Source organism: Mytilus galloprovincialis, chromosome 14 (assembly GCF_965363235.1).
Source record: "Mytilus galloprovincialis chromosome 14, xbMytGall1.hap1.1, whole genome shotgun sequence".
Lineage (NCBI taxonomy): Eukaryota > Metazoa > Mollusca > Bivalvia > Mytilida > Mytilidae > Mytilus > Mytilus galloprovincialis.
In genome coordinates this window covers 52,522,522-52,539,718 of record NC_134851.1, presented here as the reverse complement: position 1 = coordinate 52,539,718, position 17,197 = coordinate 52,522,522, and the positions used below count along the sequence as shown (strand labels likewise).

At 31.1% G+C, this 17,197-nt stretch overlaps 1 protein-coding gene across 2 annotated transcripts in view; it reads right to left on the bottom strand.

The window, feature by feature from the left end:
- LOC143059422 (uncharacterized) overlaps positions 1–17,197 on the bottom strand; it is a 374,671-nt gene that overhangs the window by 98,582 nt on the left and 258,892 nt on the right. For both annotated transcript variants that reach the window (XM_076232911.1, XM_076232912.1), the window contains exons 50-52: positions 15,078–15,185; positions 12,342–12,546; positions 7,120–7,243 (exon numbers count right to left, since the gene is read on the bottom strand). In XM_076232911.1, the coding sequence (XP_076089026.1) occupies positions 7,120–7,243; positions 12,342–12,546; positions 15,078–15,185 (437 nt within the window). The remainder of the gene's footprint in view (positions 1–7,119; positions 7,244–12,341; positions 12,547–15,077; positions 15,186–17,197) is intronic.

Here is a 17,197-nt window from a genome sequence, read left to right as displayed (position 1 = left end):
AATTCATAGCACGTACATCTACAGAGAGAGACATGTTTTAAAAAACAGATTTATTTTCAATTTTAGAAAAACCTGTTGAACTTTTACTATTTCTTATCTGTTTATTTACATTTATATGTTGATATTTTGTTTTTTTAAATTGCTGCACAGTAATTCTTTTCAATCCCATATAACAAAATCAGCTAAAGAAATTGATATTTTCATATTTCAAGGGAGTGTCCTTTTTCATTGTTGATAGCAGATATAAGTATTGTCTTAAGTTGGGTTTAAAAACAGTCAGATCGCAACTTCAAATAATCACTGGGGTAAAGCTGATGACCGTAACTGCATTCACGGTCATCCCAAGATGTCGGATGAAAAATTAGGTCAGTTTCTGTATTGTCTGTTAAAGTGTTTCTATATCATTTTCTTTACAAATCATACATTGAAACGATGTAAATTTATAAAAGAAACACTCGAAAATCACTAATTACTTCCGAGAAATGTGCATGAAACGGGAAATTCGATTTGAAAAAATCGTTAAGATGACCGTAAATCATAATCAAAATATTTTCAAGATGACCGTAACATAAAACAAGGATGACCGTGATTGGTAAAAAGATGACCGTAACTTGTAAAGGATGACCGTAATTTGTAAAGACTGACTGTAATTTATATAGGACGACCGTAACTTTTATAGGATGACCATCAATTCTAAGAAATATCCGTATTGTATTCAAAGCTTTTTTGTTGAGTTTGTCGATCTCAATAGGGGCCCGGTTAGCGGATATAAATATGTTTCATAAATTTCTTTTTTTAAACTAATATAATTGGCCAGATTTAGGATTTATAACAATGATAGTAAATTGCATATTTCTCGTAAACAATGAAATATTTATTGATATCGACGTTAAAATTTTAATACAAATTTACAGCGATACGACGAAAATTTGAAGAAACATGAATGTGTCCCTAGTACACGGATGCCTCATCTACACTATCATTTTCTATGTTTAGTGGACTATGAAAATGGGATAAAACTGTAATTTGGCATTAGAATTAAAAAGATCATTCCATAGGGAAAACGTGTACTAAGTTTCAATTTTATTTAACTTGAAGCTGGACAAACGGACAAACAAACAGACGAACGGACGAACGTACGCACAGACCAGAAAAACATAATGCCAATAAATGGAGCATTAAAAACATTAATTATACATACGAATATTTGGTAATCGAGCCCATGTGTATGGGTCCAGAGGAAGCAGATTAAAATCTTAATTTGTCTTGATATATGCAGGCGGAAACACTTTTGAAATAGAACAAAAGAATCGAAGCTCTGTGTTTATCGAGAAAGCGATAAAAGTTAACTGTAATGTTTGATATAGTTACAAAATTTTAAAAAGTTAATAGAAACAAATAAAACGACAATTTTCTTATTTTAAAAACACCATTTGCATAAGTTTTCAATGTATCTATTACATAGTAATGCAAAACAATAAGATATCAAGTCGACGACATGGTTCTTATCGGGGCCTTTTATAGCTGACTATGCGGTATGGGCTTTGCTCATTGTTGAAGGCCTTACGGTTACCTATGGTTGTTAATGTTTGTGTCATTTTGGTCTTTTCTGGATAGCTGTCTCATTGGCAATAATACCACATCTTCTTTTTTATATATAATATCTATAAGTTGGATGTAGAAAATGCATAACCTCCGATTTTTTTTTATCACGGACGGAGAACATATCAATCTTTTAGTTCAGAGATTTTCGTGTCTGCCCTTCCATTATGTGAATCAAGAAAAAATTCCCCAAAACAGGTAACGATTGTATCGAAAAGAGAAAAATCGAGTGCACCTTTTTATGTTAGGGCATGTTTGGGGTGTACATTTTGTCTTTAAAACGTACAAAGCAAGAGTATTTTATGTAGCATCTCGCTTCAGATTCTATCATTATTATATATCAAAGCTACAGGTTGACTTTATAACGTAAAAAAATGACAGTACGAAAAGATGAAATATATGGGTCAATCGAGATACCTATCTAATGAATCACAAAAACAGAGTAGGTGTGTTCGAATAGCTATTTTTTCTAAAAGTACTTGACGACAGTCTTTTAATTTGGATGATGAAAATGTGTGTGTGATAACTAGGGTTTATAATCTTCAACCACTGAAAATGTTTAGTCTGCCCTTCCACGAAATATTTAATTAGATTTTTTTTAAATGCTTAAAAATTTTCAAACATTCCATCTGACATCCAAACAGACAATATTTTTAAGTTGAATCAATGCAGACAAGATCATTAACTAATGCTCATTAGCTAGTAGATACATTTATATTTTAAAATATAACTGACATATAACAATCGATCGTAATGGTGCTATGTGGATAAATTTATCAGTTTTCAAGAGAAAAATTGGCAGAGCGTCATCCCTACAATGGCTTCCATTTCTACGACTGTGAGCATGAACTGGCGTAATGAGGAGATAATTTTGAAGAAGTAGAATCCCGACTGTATGAATAACATTTCTGTATATATATAAATTGACAACGTTCCGCCTTGTGATACGCTTTTCGTACAATACTATTTTAAGGATCTACTTTGCTGGAGCTCACCTTCACTAGTTTATTCGAATGATATTTTCAAAATATTTCTGTTATTTTATTTGCACGACAAAATGAAAGACGATATAATATCAATGGGTGTACATGCAATTTTTTGGCATTTTTAAAAATGTGTATTTATTATATGTCATTAAAAGGAATCCCAGAAACAAAAAAAAATCTTTTGTCGAGCAGTTGAAGGCTTTGCACCGCATGTCTTTTGACAAATTCATTTTAAAAATTGAACCCTCTACTGTAAAAAAGATACATATGGTAATCTTTGCATTTGAAGCACGTCTTATTTTCTTCTACCTATAGGATAAAACTTTCATATTAATATGTGTATACCAACACGATTAATCATTTGATACAAAAAGATAGTTATATAAATACGGATAATTCTTAGAATTGAGGGTCATCCTTTAAAAGTTACGGTCATCATTTACAAATTACGGTAATCTTAAAAGCAGTTACGGTCAGCCTTGTTATGAATCGCTGATTCTGTTACGGTCATCTCGATTGTGATTTACGGTCATCTTGGCGATTTTTTCAAATCGAATTTCCCGTTTCATGCACATTTCTCAGAAGTAATTGGTGATTTCCGAGTGATTCTTTTATAAATTTACATCGTTTCAATGTATGATTTGTAAAGAAAATGATATAGAAACACTTTAACAGACAATACAGAAACTGACCTAATTTTTCATCCGACATCTTGGGATGACCGTGAATGCAGTTACGGTCATCAGCTTTACCCCAGTGAATAATATACATTTTTATGAATGTTATATGTCATTAAATAGACATGAAAGATGGAAAATTTTATAGGAACACATTTTTTATGACCTAAATGTATTGTCAAGGTAAATTTATTATTTGAACATATCAAATATTATCAAAAACACTGCTGGTTTAAAATAAAATTATTCTATGTAGCCTAATGTAATCATACAGATCAGTATATTTTTTCCTAAACAAATTTTACATATTTTTATAACCAGAATAAATTTATTCTGTGTCTCAACCTTAACATAATTACTGTACTATCAAAATACATTTATTTTATATATCATAATACTTTTAATCCACATTGAATGTAGAATAAATTTATTCTGTGTCGCCTCCTTAATATGATAACTGTACTTTCAGAATAAATTTATTTTATATATTATTATACAAGACAAAAATCACATTGAACATAGAATAAATTTATTCTGTGTCTCAACCTCACCATACAGATTACATTACTTTCAAAATAAATTTATTTTATATATTATTATAATCATAAATGACATTAAATGTGAAATAAATTTATTCTGTATCACAGCCTCGCCATACAGATTACTGGACTTTCAAAATAAATTTATTTTAAATATTGTTATAATCATAAATGACATTAAATGTAGAATAAATTTATTCTATGATTTTCTCTAACTGATAATAATATCAAGGCTCTTTATAATAAATTTATTTTATAAATGATTAAATACAGAAAGCACCATGCATTTAGAATAAATTTATTCTAAGTTGCATCATTTACGGAGAGTTAAATGAAAATGGACAGTAAAGTGTAGAATTCAGTATAAATTTATTTTGAAATGTATCAAATAAATACTAATATAACAGAATTGTCTTTGTTTTTCATGATTTTTACTCAAATACATTGGTTATAGAATAAATTTATTACGTTCTGGTCCTATTTTTGCCTCTAATTGCACTTGTCAGAAATTAGAGTGAAAAAAGAGGAAAATTGGTTTTTTCCTTTTTTATTCTGCTCTCTGTTTTTGGTATTTGAGTAAGTGGTATAACTTTATACTTTTAGATACACCAGCTCCACACTTTAGAACCTGATGGTCGTAATGTTAAAGATGAGAAAAGATACAGGAAAGATAAAGAATAATTTAGTACACAACAGAATATATATATATATAAGTACGTCTGAGTCAGTGACAACTCTACAACAGATGTATCCATCGGATCGCCATCAATGATGGTGATACATGGTTGTGTACATCCGATGGATACATCTGTTGTAGGGTTGTCACTGACTCAGACGTACTTATAAATATAATTATTTTCTGTGACTGTATATTACATTAATTTGTAGGATCCTTTACTATAGATAATTTAGCTGATCTGTAACAATAACATCTTCATGCCTTATATCATGTACTGTAGTACGCCGCTAGATTAAAACTGACGAGGAAAGGTAACACACGGCCAGCGAAAGCTCTTTTTTGAGAGCCCAGGTGGTCGTGTGGTCTAGCGGGACGGCTGCAGTGCAGGCGATTTGGTGTCACGATATCACAGTAGCATGGGTTCGAATCCCGGTGAGGGAAGAACCAAATATTTGCGAAAGCAAATTTACAGATCTAACATTGTCGGGTCGATGTTTAGACGAGTTGTATATATAAACGAGCTTAAATTGAAAACTACGTGCAAACTTATGATTGCGTTGGATAAAATCCGCAATTTTTATACGTGTGCATGTAAAACAAATTTCGTTGTAGAAGGGTCTAAATACAGCACAAACAACATTTTCCAAAATACCAAAAAAGTGAAAAAGGTATATTTAAACAAGACGCATTTGACTAACAGGTCGAACAACTGATGTTCTTTAACCCTGCCGACTGCCATTGGCGATTGCCAAATAAAATTGATCACAAGATGTAACAAAATGGATCTTAATATAAATTTAATACTAAACAGGAAAACAATTAACTTGTGGCCATGATTTAACATTTAGTTTCTGTCCAAGTTTGGTAGAAATCCAGGATATTTGGAGAAAGTTTTTTTTTAAAGTTTTGAACCACAGTGCATGATAGAGATTTTAATTTGATTTTGGATAGATGTCATTGTCTTGCATACATATATTTGCGGAGTTTCAAAACCTATTAAACAACCATTTTCCAGTTTCAATTCACAAACACTAAAGAGTATGCACTTTGGATGTGCATTATATTCCTACATCCTTAAGTTAGCGCCCTTAAAATCCCTACCCTTTTACTTTCTTATTTGGTATCTTGAATTATGTTTTTAACTTTAAAGACAGACAGACAGACAGAATATTTTATTATAGTGTCACATACCAATACAGAACAATATCATACATCATAATATTAGTATAAAAATACAAATAAAAATTTAAATCGAAGTTAAAATATCGGTATCCAGCCATGACTGACTTATGAGACACTTTTGCTTTAAAACTTATTCTAACATTCATTACAAATGAATAAAAATAACCTTTTAAATTACATTAAAATAACAAAAAAAAAAACAACCTGTTATACACAATATTTTCTGCGATTAAACATAAAATATAAGGATTTTGCTAAAAAGGGTTGTATACAGTCATGTGACATCAGAAAAATAAATTTGTCGTCATGATTAAAATCGTAAAAAATTGGGTTAATAGCACTTGCTTTTAAAAATAGACCATATCGCAGATCTGAATAAAATTCACAATGCATTAAAAAATGTTTTTCGTCTTCTACACAATCAACTGTACAATATTTACATTTTCTGTCATTAAGAAGAGTTTTTGGCTTGGTGTAACGACCTGTCTCTATAGCTAAAGGTAGAGACCCACTTCTAAAATTAGATAAAATACGTCTATGTTGTCTATCATTTACATTTTTGAGATATGAACTTGTTTCTAATACATTTTTATAAAGTCTATAAGTACGTAACTTGTTACCATTTGGTTCATTTCTATCTTGATACAATTTTTCAACCCATTCTTGTTTTTCAATTTCATACAATTTTGTTTTAATATCATACATTTTATGTCTGTTGGAATATTGGCTATCAATATCATATATACCAAGTTTATGAGCTATTGCAAAACATTTCTTCAAAAAATATCAGTGATTACCAGTAATCACTGAAACAACTAGTAAATACATGTAATTACTAAATTGGCTAGTAATTACAGGTATTTACTGAAGTGTTTAGTAATTACGTGTAATTCCTAATTTCACCTATTTACTGTAACATATATATATATATATATACACATACATACAATTACTCTAAATATCATCACAACAATGTTAAATCTGCAAAATTGCGGAAGCAAAGTTTTAATTGTTCTTCCCTAGTCAGGATTTGAACTCATGCTATAGAGATATCGAGACAACATCGTCTGCACTGTGTCAGACGCTCTAAACCACTCAGTTTTTGGTGGCCTAGTTTTACCTTTTCATGTCATTAGAATCTACAGTTGTAACACAGTACATGTTAAATTAGTCATGAAGATGGAATATATTGCAGATAAGCTAAATTATCTATCTTAAATTATCCTTCTCTGGACATTATTGCATAGATGGAGACAAATTTTCAGGATATAAAACCATGCAATTTTGTCTTGGGGGACAATATTTCATAGGACAATATTGTGCTTTACATAGTTAACTCAATTTGATCTACACCATATTGCAAAATCATGTAATATCAATACAATATGAAACTGTATTTTAAATACTACAATTAAAGATATCAAAGAGAGAAAAAAAGTTGATAAATAAATAACCTGTCTTGGAGTTCACAGCTATCACCAATACCATTTTCATTGGTATCTGTCTGTGCACTGTTAGTGACGTAGGGACAATTGTCACAAACATCCCCTACCAAGTCACCATCTGCATTAGCTTGATCTATAAACAAAATTGTTAACAATCATTCAAATATGTCACAACATTAATGATAAGCTAAAAAATCTATTATTATTCCTAGAAAGCTATCAGAAGACCTTGAACTTAAGACTTCAATTATAATTCAGCTCTCCCTGACTGAAGATTGGATGATGTAACAAGAGCAGGGCAATGAAAACACATGCGCTGCATTAAAATGTTTAACCTAGCTGCTATAGATTGAAATAAACAATTAATTTCCCCATAGGCGACAATGGTAGCCTTTTTCGAGATACAGACTTTAGAAAGTTGATTTTCTTAACGAAACCTTGCTAGAATCAAAGAAAAGTTATTAGGACAGTATTTTTTGGTCCAAAAAATATAGGTTCGCGTTGCTTTTCTTAGCGTATTTTGTACTTATCTCCCATGCCTATCAATTTTGCCCTTAAAAATACGTGTCTTGTCCAAGCGTTGAAAAGTCATCTCAGTGCCTTTAGGGCTACGGAATAATTTTTATTTTGCCTTTTGCATAAAGCAGAGTGCACGAAGTCTCTAATAATAAAAAATAACGGGCGCACATATCGACCAATCAGGATTAGCCATACTCTTAATTCTGAATACCATGTTATGCTCATAAAATGGCTGCGCCCATAAAATCTAATGGTGTATTGTAACCTATAGCGTTTAAGATAACAGTAGAAATTGCTTAATAACAGTAACAAGAGTGCACACGCTGAAATGTCTCGCCTTCTTTACTTATCATTAATATTATATTAATATATTAGTAGTCCTAAACATAAAGCTTTACTTCAACTTTCACAAAAACTTAAAAATAATCCTAGAAAATGAGGTAAGGGGCAGATAAACAAAAAAAAAAGAAATACGTGTAAACCTTACAATCATTCAATACACCAAATATAGTTGACCTATTCCTTATATTTTATAAGAAACAGACCTAACTAAGAAAACTAAACATTGACCAATGAACCATGAAAATGAGGTCAAGGTCAGATGAACCATGCCAGGCAGACATGTATACCTTACAATCAATTTAAGCATTAAATATAGTTGACATATTGCTCATATTATCTAAGAAACAAACTTTACCATGAAAACTTAACATTGACCAATGAACTCAAATGAGGTCAAGGTCAGATGATACCTGCCAAACAGACATATACAGCTTAAAATCCTTCCATACAACACATATAGTTGACCTATTGCCTAATTTTAAGAAAAACACACCAAAACCCAAAAATAAACACTGAGATATAATCCGTGAAAACAAGGTCAAGGTAAAATAAAACCTGCAAGACTGACATGTACATCATAAAATATGTCCCTACATCAAATATAGTTGACCACTGAACCATGAAAATGAGGTCAATTTCAGATGACACCTGTCAGTTGGACATGTACACCTTACAATAATTCGATACACCAAATATAGTAGACCTATTGCACACAGTATAAGAAAAACAGACCAAAACACAAAAACTTAACTATAACCACTGAACCATTAAAATAAGGTCAAGATCATGTGACACTTGCACACCTTACAATCCTTAAATACACCAACATAAGACCTTTTGCTTATAGTATCTGAGATATGGACTTGACCACCAAAACTTAACCTTGTTCACTGATCCATGAAATGAGGTTGAAGTCAAGTGAAACTGTCTGACAGGCATAAGGATCTTGCAAGGTACGCACATACCAAATATAGTTATCCTATTACTCATAATAAGACAGAGAAATTAACATTACACAAAATCTTAACTTTTTTATCAAGTGGTCACTGAACCATGAAAATGAGGTCAAGGACAATGGACATATGACTGACGGAAAGTTCGTAACATAAGACATCTATATACAAAGTATGAAACATACAGGTCTTCCACTTTCTAAAATATAAAGCTTTTAAGAAGTTTGTTAACGCCGCCGTTGGATCACTATCCCTATGTCGAGCTTTCTGCAACTAAGGTCACAGGCTCGACAAAAATCTATATATTGGTGGCAATTACTTCAGAATAGGTTGGCATAAATGTCAGAGTAGATGGATCTTGCCATGTATATCATTTGCAGTTGATACTTATAACCTGGCTCCTATAGTTTTCAGAATAACAGCAAATATTGGGAATAATTAGAAAAATAGATATTTAAGGTGCAGTAAATCAAAAGAGGCTCACCAATTTTTATACGACCGCAAAAATTGAAAAAAATTTGGTCGTTTATTGGTATCACGTTGACGTCGTCGTCGTTGTCGTCGTCGTCGTCGTTGTCCGAAGACATTTGGTTTTCGCACTCTTACTTTAGTAAAAATTAATAGAAATCTTTGAAATTTAAACACAAGGTTTATGAAGGTTGGGATTGATTTCGGGTGTTTTGGTCCCAACAGTTTAGGAATAAGGGGCCAAAAAGGGCCCAAACAAGCATTTTTCTTGGTTTTCGCACAATAACTTTAGTATAAGTAAACAGAAATCTATGAAATTTTAACATAAGGTCTATGACCACAAAAGGAAGGTTGGAATTAATTTTGGGAGTTTTAGTCTCAACAGTTTAGGAATAAGGGGCCAAAAAGGGCCCAAACAAGCATTTATCTTAGTTTTTGCACAATAACTTTAGAATAAGTTAATAGAAATCTATGAAATTTTAACACAAGGTTTATGACCACAAAAGGAAGGTTTGGATTGATTTTGAGAGTTTTGGTCCCAACGAATTAGGGGCAAAAAGGTTCCAAAATTAAACTTTGCTTGATTTCATCAAAAAATGAATTATTGAGAATCTTTGATATGCCAAATCTAACCGTGTATTCAGATTCTTAATTTTGGTCCTGTTTTCAAATTGGTCTACGTTAAGGTCCAAAGGGTCCAAAATTAAACTCAGCTTGATTTTAACAAAACATAAATTCTTGGGGTTCTGGTCAACTGTGGATTTGACAGCAACTTTTAGCCAATAAAAAAAGTTGTTACATAAAAATTGCATAAGGATTTCTATTACAAAGAAGATAGCACATTTTCAATAGAATGTACTGTGCGGCGCACAACACTATTTATACAAAATACTTTGTATGGAAAGTGTTATGCACCGCGCAAATATTATTATACACATCAAACATGGAATTTATTGAAATTTTTTAGCAAAATAAATAATGCAAATTCCATAATTAAAAAATAATTCCAAGTAGAAACAATAGCCTGTTAACTGGAATATTATAGGGTTATTGCATGAATATTGGGGAATATTGTTCCGAGTAGAATTTTATATTGCACGAGTTTGCGAGTGCAATATATGTTCTACGAGGGACAATATTCCCCAATATTCATGCAATAACCCTTTTATTGTATAGCAATATAATATTTAAAAGTAAAAATTGGTTTAAACTAAGATTTTGTCGTTGATGACGTCATCAATTTTGAAGATTTATTGCACTAGTGCAATATTAGAATTTATTGCACGCTAACTTTTGGTTACTTTCTGTGGGAAATATTATATTGCTATACAATAATAGTATTTATTTGATTCTTTTATATATTAAATATCACTCTTTAACCAGCAAAATAACAAATTCACTATGTTGCTGGAGACAAATACTGAACATCAGATTCCTGACTTATGACAGGTGCAAACGAGTACAGCTGGTATAAACATTTTAATAGGTACCAACCTGCACCCTTATCTGAAACAATAGTGTAACATCACAACATAGAAAGACGAACTATGCAATATCAATTGAATGGCTTAACTCAATCAAAGGACAATATTAACACAAGTGAATCTAAACTGAACGAATAAATTTTATCTATGACACAATGTAAATACAAAATCAATAAAAAATTAGGGGTTAGTTGTTAAACAATTAAAGAAAAATAACCATAACCTTGAACAAAATGCCACAAATTGAATAATGTACACACTTCAGGTAAATGAAAATAATTTTGTAGTAAGGTAAACTGTATAAATGGAGAAAGGAAATATTTTTAACAAAATAAATAATTTTGTTGTTTATAATACGAGAACAGAAGTGAATTAATTATTATGCTTAAGAAAAGTATGGTGACCCACCCAAATGCTTTTTTCTTTTTCATTTCTAAAAGCAGCTATCTTATAATATTTTATTTAAAATTTCAACATTTTGTTTTCTTCACATCAAGTTCTTTTTCTTTTAATAATCTCAAACACGATGAATTTAATGATAAAATATATGTTGATTTTTGACAGTTGTTATTAATCACCAAATCCTGCCTTAAGTGTAAAAAAAGACATCTAAAAATTATATTTTTCAGGATGATAATAGCATGGGGAAACTGTGAAAAAAAGTGATTCATTAAATTTCTTATAACTGTTGATTGAAAAGAGATACAGAAGTTCAGTTTGCTGTAAATTCATATTTATAGGTTATAGGTTATATTGGCCTATTTTCATTTGCAATTTTTTTTAAGTGAAAAGCAGAATATAAATCCCTTTCTTATTACAACTAGAAACCACATGCAGAGCTCAAATAAATTATACTGTTCCTTTAAAATTGACTACTCCTTTTTATATTTGCAATATTTTCTTTAAAATCAGGGTTAATTTTGTTTAGTAATGGTCTTCAGGTGGCATTTGCATACGGCTTCACGAAAATATGTACAGTACTGAGTAGGTTCCACAATCAGAACTAAAAAAGTAGGACCAGCCTGTTCACAGCTATTGTTCTGCCATATTGAAATTTAGGTGTAAACACAGAGTTCAGAAAAGTTCAAAATATTGTGGCTATATTTCTATGAGGCCTGGGTGAATGTTCTTGTTTTTATTAGGATTAATTATGATCTGTTAACTTTCGACACATTGTTTTTCTAAGCAGTCAAGTAAAGTGCCATTTTGACTATATTTGTTTTATTTTCAACACTAATATATATTGACTACTTATTAATAATTTTTGTAAACAATAACTATTTTTTGCATTTAATTATTTTTTTTAAAATTTTAAATCCACCAATTTTAATGGTATTCCATATGCTGACTTGTTTGCCGAAATCTATTGTTTTCATTTACTCAAGGCTTACCTACCACGTGACAAGGTAAGCTGACAATCAAAACAATCAATAACAATCTACCATCCTTAATCCTTTATATTTACCTAAATTGTAAACAAATGGACAATTATCAGAGCCTGAAGCGATACCATCTCCGTCTGGATCCGAATCACATACGTCACCAATTCCGTCTCCGTCCCAATCAGTTTGGTCGGTGTTGGCATCAATTACACAGTTATCACAGACATCACCTACGCCATCTCCATCGGAATCAGTCTGCACAATGTTACTCACAAACACACAGTTATCCTGAAACATCAATAAACTATACAGAATCAGTCTGCACAATGTTACTCACAAACACACAGTTATCCTGAAACATTATCAATAAACTATACGGAATAAGTCTCATGTGCACAATGTAACTCACAAACACACAGTTATCCTGAAACATCAATAAACTATACGGAACCAGCCTGCACAATGTTACTCACAAACACACAGTTAGCCTGAAACATCAATAAACTATACGGAATCAGTCTGCACAATGTTACTCACAATTACACAGTCATCCTGAAACATTATCAATAAACTATACGGAATAAGTCTGCACAATGTTACTCACAAACACACATTTATCCTGAAGCATTATCAATAAACTATACTGAATCAGCCTGCACAATGTTACTCACAAACACACAGTTATCCTGAAACATTATCAATAAACTATACTGAATCAGCCTGCACAATGTTACTCACTAACACACAGTTATTCTGAAACATTATCAATAAACTATACTATCATCAAGTGTTTTAATCGTAAATAAAGCAGAATGTTAGTTCCTTACTGAGAAAGGAATGAATTACTGAAATGAAAGATTTGTTTGACTGATCATCTGTCCAATGTCAGTGGTTGTTGTTAGCAGCTGTCTCCATATTTGCCTGCCTGTTTTTCAGATAAATAAGGCCATTATTCAATTAAATTGCTTAATATTGCATCATACAATGGCCTTTGGTGGCTTAGTTACTTCATTCTATCGGTTATGCTTCTTGTTGAAGAATGTAACTAATATTGTTTTAAATCCTTTGGTCTATTAGGACAATTTGACAAATGGAAACATTAGTTAACTCAATCAGCAACACCTTTCTTCATTAAGAAGAAAATCTGAAAAAAATCTATTGAAGTAATTATGATGCTGTCAGCTGTTTCTTGATATTTAAAATTGTTTGCCAGAATTTTGAATAATGTAACAAATGAGAAATCAGTATTACACAAATAACAGTACTGTATGGAAACATTCCACATTTTACCTTCCTAAATGAAAAACTGTGTGTCACTGTTTATTAAATCCTCATGCATTTAAGAGCAGCAAATATGATGAGGAGTAACTTAATGATTTCAGTCATACATATTTTTGTAGCTTTTATTTTGACTGCTGATCACCGAAAATTTAGTCTTCAAAATTATATGCAAATAATTTGAAAATTTTGTTAAGGGCCAAGGAAGCAATTTTGGTTTCAATCAATTGACATGTTTTGTTGATTTAAAAGTTTTGATCATTTTTAGACAGTTTTCTAATACATGTATAAAGTTAAATGCATTGACACCAAAAAATTAAGTACATTCTTCATTTCCTAATTTGTATTTTAATATGAAAAAACCTGTTTAAACAAATAAAAATTACATCCAAATCACCTATAACATCATTATAATCATCATAACTAGATATCATTGAGATGGGAGCCATCTCTGTGGGCCCCGCTGTGAATAATGTGCATTAAAAAATTGTATCTTTACCATAGGACATGGGTTTGTCAACTGAAATCAAAGTTTTTGACCTTGACCTTTGACCTATGAAATTGTAAATAAATTATGACACACCCTTTGGTGTTGGTTTATAAACATGTCAAGTATAAACTTTGAAATGATAACGGTTCTCAAGATATAGAGCGGATACAATCTTTACCATAGGACATGGGGTTGTCAACTGAAACCAAAGTTTTTGACCTTGAACTATGCCCTAGGCAGTCGTTCATAAATTATGACACACCCTCTGGTGTTGGTTCATATACATGTCAAGTATAAACTTTGAAATCATAACGGTTCTCAAGATATAGAGCGGACACGATCTTCACCACAGGACACAGGGTTGTCAACTGAAACCAAAGTTTTTTGACCTTGACCTTTGACCTAGGAAGTTGTACATACATCATGACACACCCTCTGGTGGTGGTTAATAAACATGTAAAGTATAAAGTATGAAATCATAATGGTTCTCTAGATATGGAGCGGACACAAAGTGTTACGGACGGACGGACAGACTGATCACTATAGGGGACCGCCTTTGGCGGGACCCTAATTACGATAACACTTACATCTAAATAACCAATTACATCATTATCATCATCATAATCACGATAACACTTACCGGTACATCTAAATCACTGATTGCATCTTTATCTTCATCATCATCACAATAACATTTACATCTAAATCACTGATTACATCATTATCATCATCATAATCATCATCATAATCACCGATTACATCATTATCATCATCATAATCACCGATTACATCATTATCATCATCATAATCACCGATTACATCATAATCATCATCATAATCACCGATGACATCATTATTAACATCATTATGATCAGAATAAGACTTGCATCTAAATCACCGATTACATCATTATCATCATCATAATCACGATAACACTTACATCTAAATCACCGATTACATCATTATCATCATCATAATCACAATAAGACTTACAACCAAATAGCTATAACATCATTATCATCATCATCATCATCATCACGATAAGACTTACATCTAAATCACCGATTACATCATTATCATCGTCATAATCACATGCATCACCCATTCCATCATTGTCATTATCCTCCTGTCCAGAGTTTGGATCAGTTGCACAATTGTCCTGCAAAACAGTTACCGTATTGTATATAACACCAATTGACATTAAAAATTAAAATGTTTAAGCAGTTTCAATATTTAGATTATTTCAAAATCAATGACTCCAAAACTGAGGTTTAAGGCCATTTAAAACCTGTCAGATGCATATACACAATGAACTTTTTTTACAATTTCACACACTGCTATAGTAGGGATGTCTACTGGGTAAACTAATCAAGTACTCATCGGTTCTATCTGTTGTAAACTATTATTGGGGACAGTCAGATTTGCAACATTGCAAATTACAGTCTTGCAGATGAAAATATTTGTTCCAGTACCAGTGTGATGGATTGACTAAGACATGTTAAGGGCATACGATACAGTTTTGAACCTGTATTTACAAGTAGATGGAAATTTGCATATAGGTTTTTTTTTACCTGATTAAATCAAATATGTAATAAAAAAATATACCGTCATGTGCTACTTTTTGAGTAAAATAAGGTCGACATTTTGTGTCCGTATTTTCTTTTTCGAAAGAAAGATATAACTTTTTTGTTTTAAAAGATAAACACAAATTGTTTTTTGTTAAAGAATCGGTTATTTCTGTTTTTTATAAGTATCATTAAAAAAATGCATTTTTTATTCAGAAATAACTCATATTTATCAAATGTTCATGAATAGAGGAAAAAACGTCATTTTTTGCTGCATGTTTATCAAAATTAAAAAAAATGCGCTATTTACAGTTTTGTAAAATTTGGGTCACATAATCTCCTTGCAAATTGAAACAAATTGCCGTTTTAAAAAATAGGGGTCTATGCACTCGTTTTCAAATTAAATCTGTTTGAATGATAAAAATCAGTCGAAAATGCATCTTTTCCCGATATGTCATAGTTTGACGTCGCGAAAATAACATTTTACGTTATCAACGTCATTACAAAAATCTCTATTTTGCTGATCTTGTATTACTGATCTTTAATTCTGTTTAGTTTTTTAGGCTTATTAATAGATCTTGCCTTGCTGATCATTTTTGTGATTTAATTTTCTCTCATTATCATAGTTTTAATGATAAAAGGCAAAAATAAAAAAAATAGTAAAATTTATCATTTATAGGCAATAACTCCTATAAGAATTTGCCTTACATTTTTGACATATATGGAGAATTGGTAGAGCTCATCTTCTGAAGATATGTTTTCATTTCAGATTTTATAACGGTTAAAAAAATAATAGACAAAACTTGCTGATTACCTGTTACGGCCAGAAATCGCCTTTAAATTGTAGCCAACAAAAGACACAAATCAATAATAAAATTTAACAATATTTATTATACAAAAGTTTAAAAGAAGTATTACACAAATATTACTGTTAACTTAACTGTCAAAATATGAGTCCAATCTTCTATCTTTGTCTGTATTCGGATATCTTTCGGAATCCAATCTGAATATTACGGTCACAATCCAGTATGATGTTGTTTGTAGAATAAAAGTGTCAATCCAAATGCTATGAATATTAATGTCTATCGATGTCTAAGTCCAAGTCCAAGAGTAAGAGTGAGCGTTTAACTTTAGTGTCTGCATATATATAATTGTCAAGGAAAATTCTAGAACAATCTATACTGGAACATCCTAGAAAGTTACAATGGAAGTTTCTAGTAAAATGTAGACGTTTATATAACGCATCTTTTATTAGGATCATTCTGGAAAGTTCCAATCATTCTGTAATTGTTCCAGTGATTTCTAAACTGCACAGTTCTAAGATTATTCTGTAAACAACTATCAGGCCATACAACACAAATTAGGCCAACATAAATAAATACAATAATTACAATATCATAACACCTCCCCCCTTAAAAGAAGTTTTAGTGTAACAAAAACTTATCATGAATAATATGAACAAAAATACATAGTATATACAAAGTGTTTTAATAAGCTCTAGATAAAGCATCTGCTATTACACTATCTTTACCCTTAATGTGTTTTACAATTACATCATATTCCTGTAACAATAAACTCCACCTAGTCAACCTCTGATTCTTGTTTC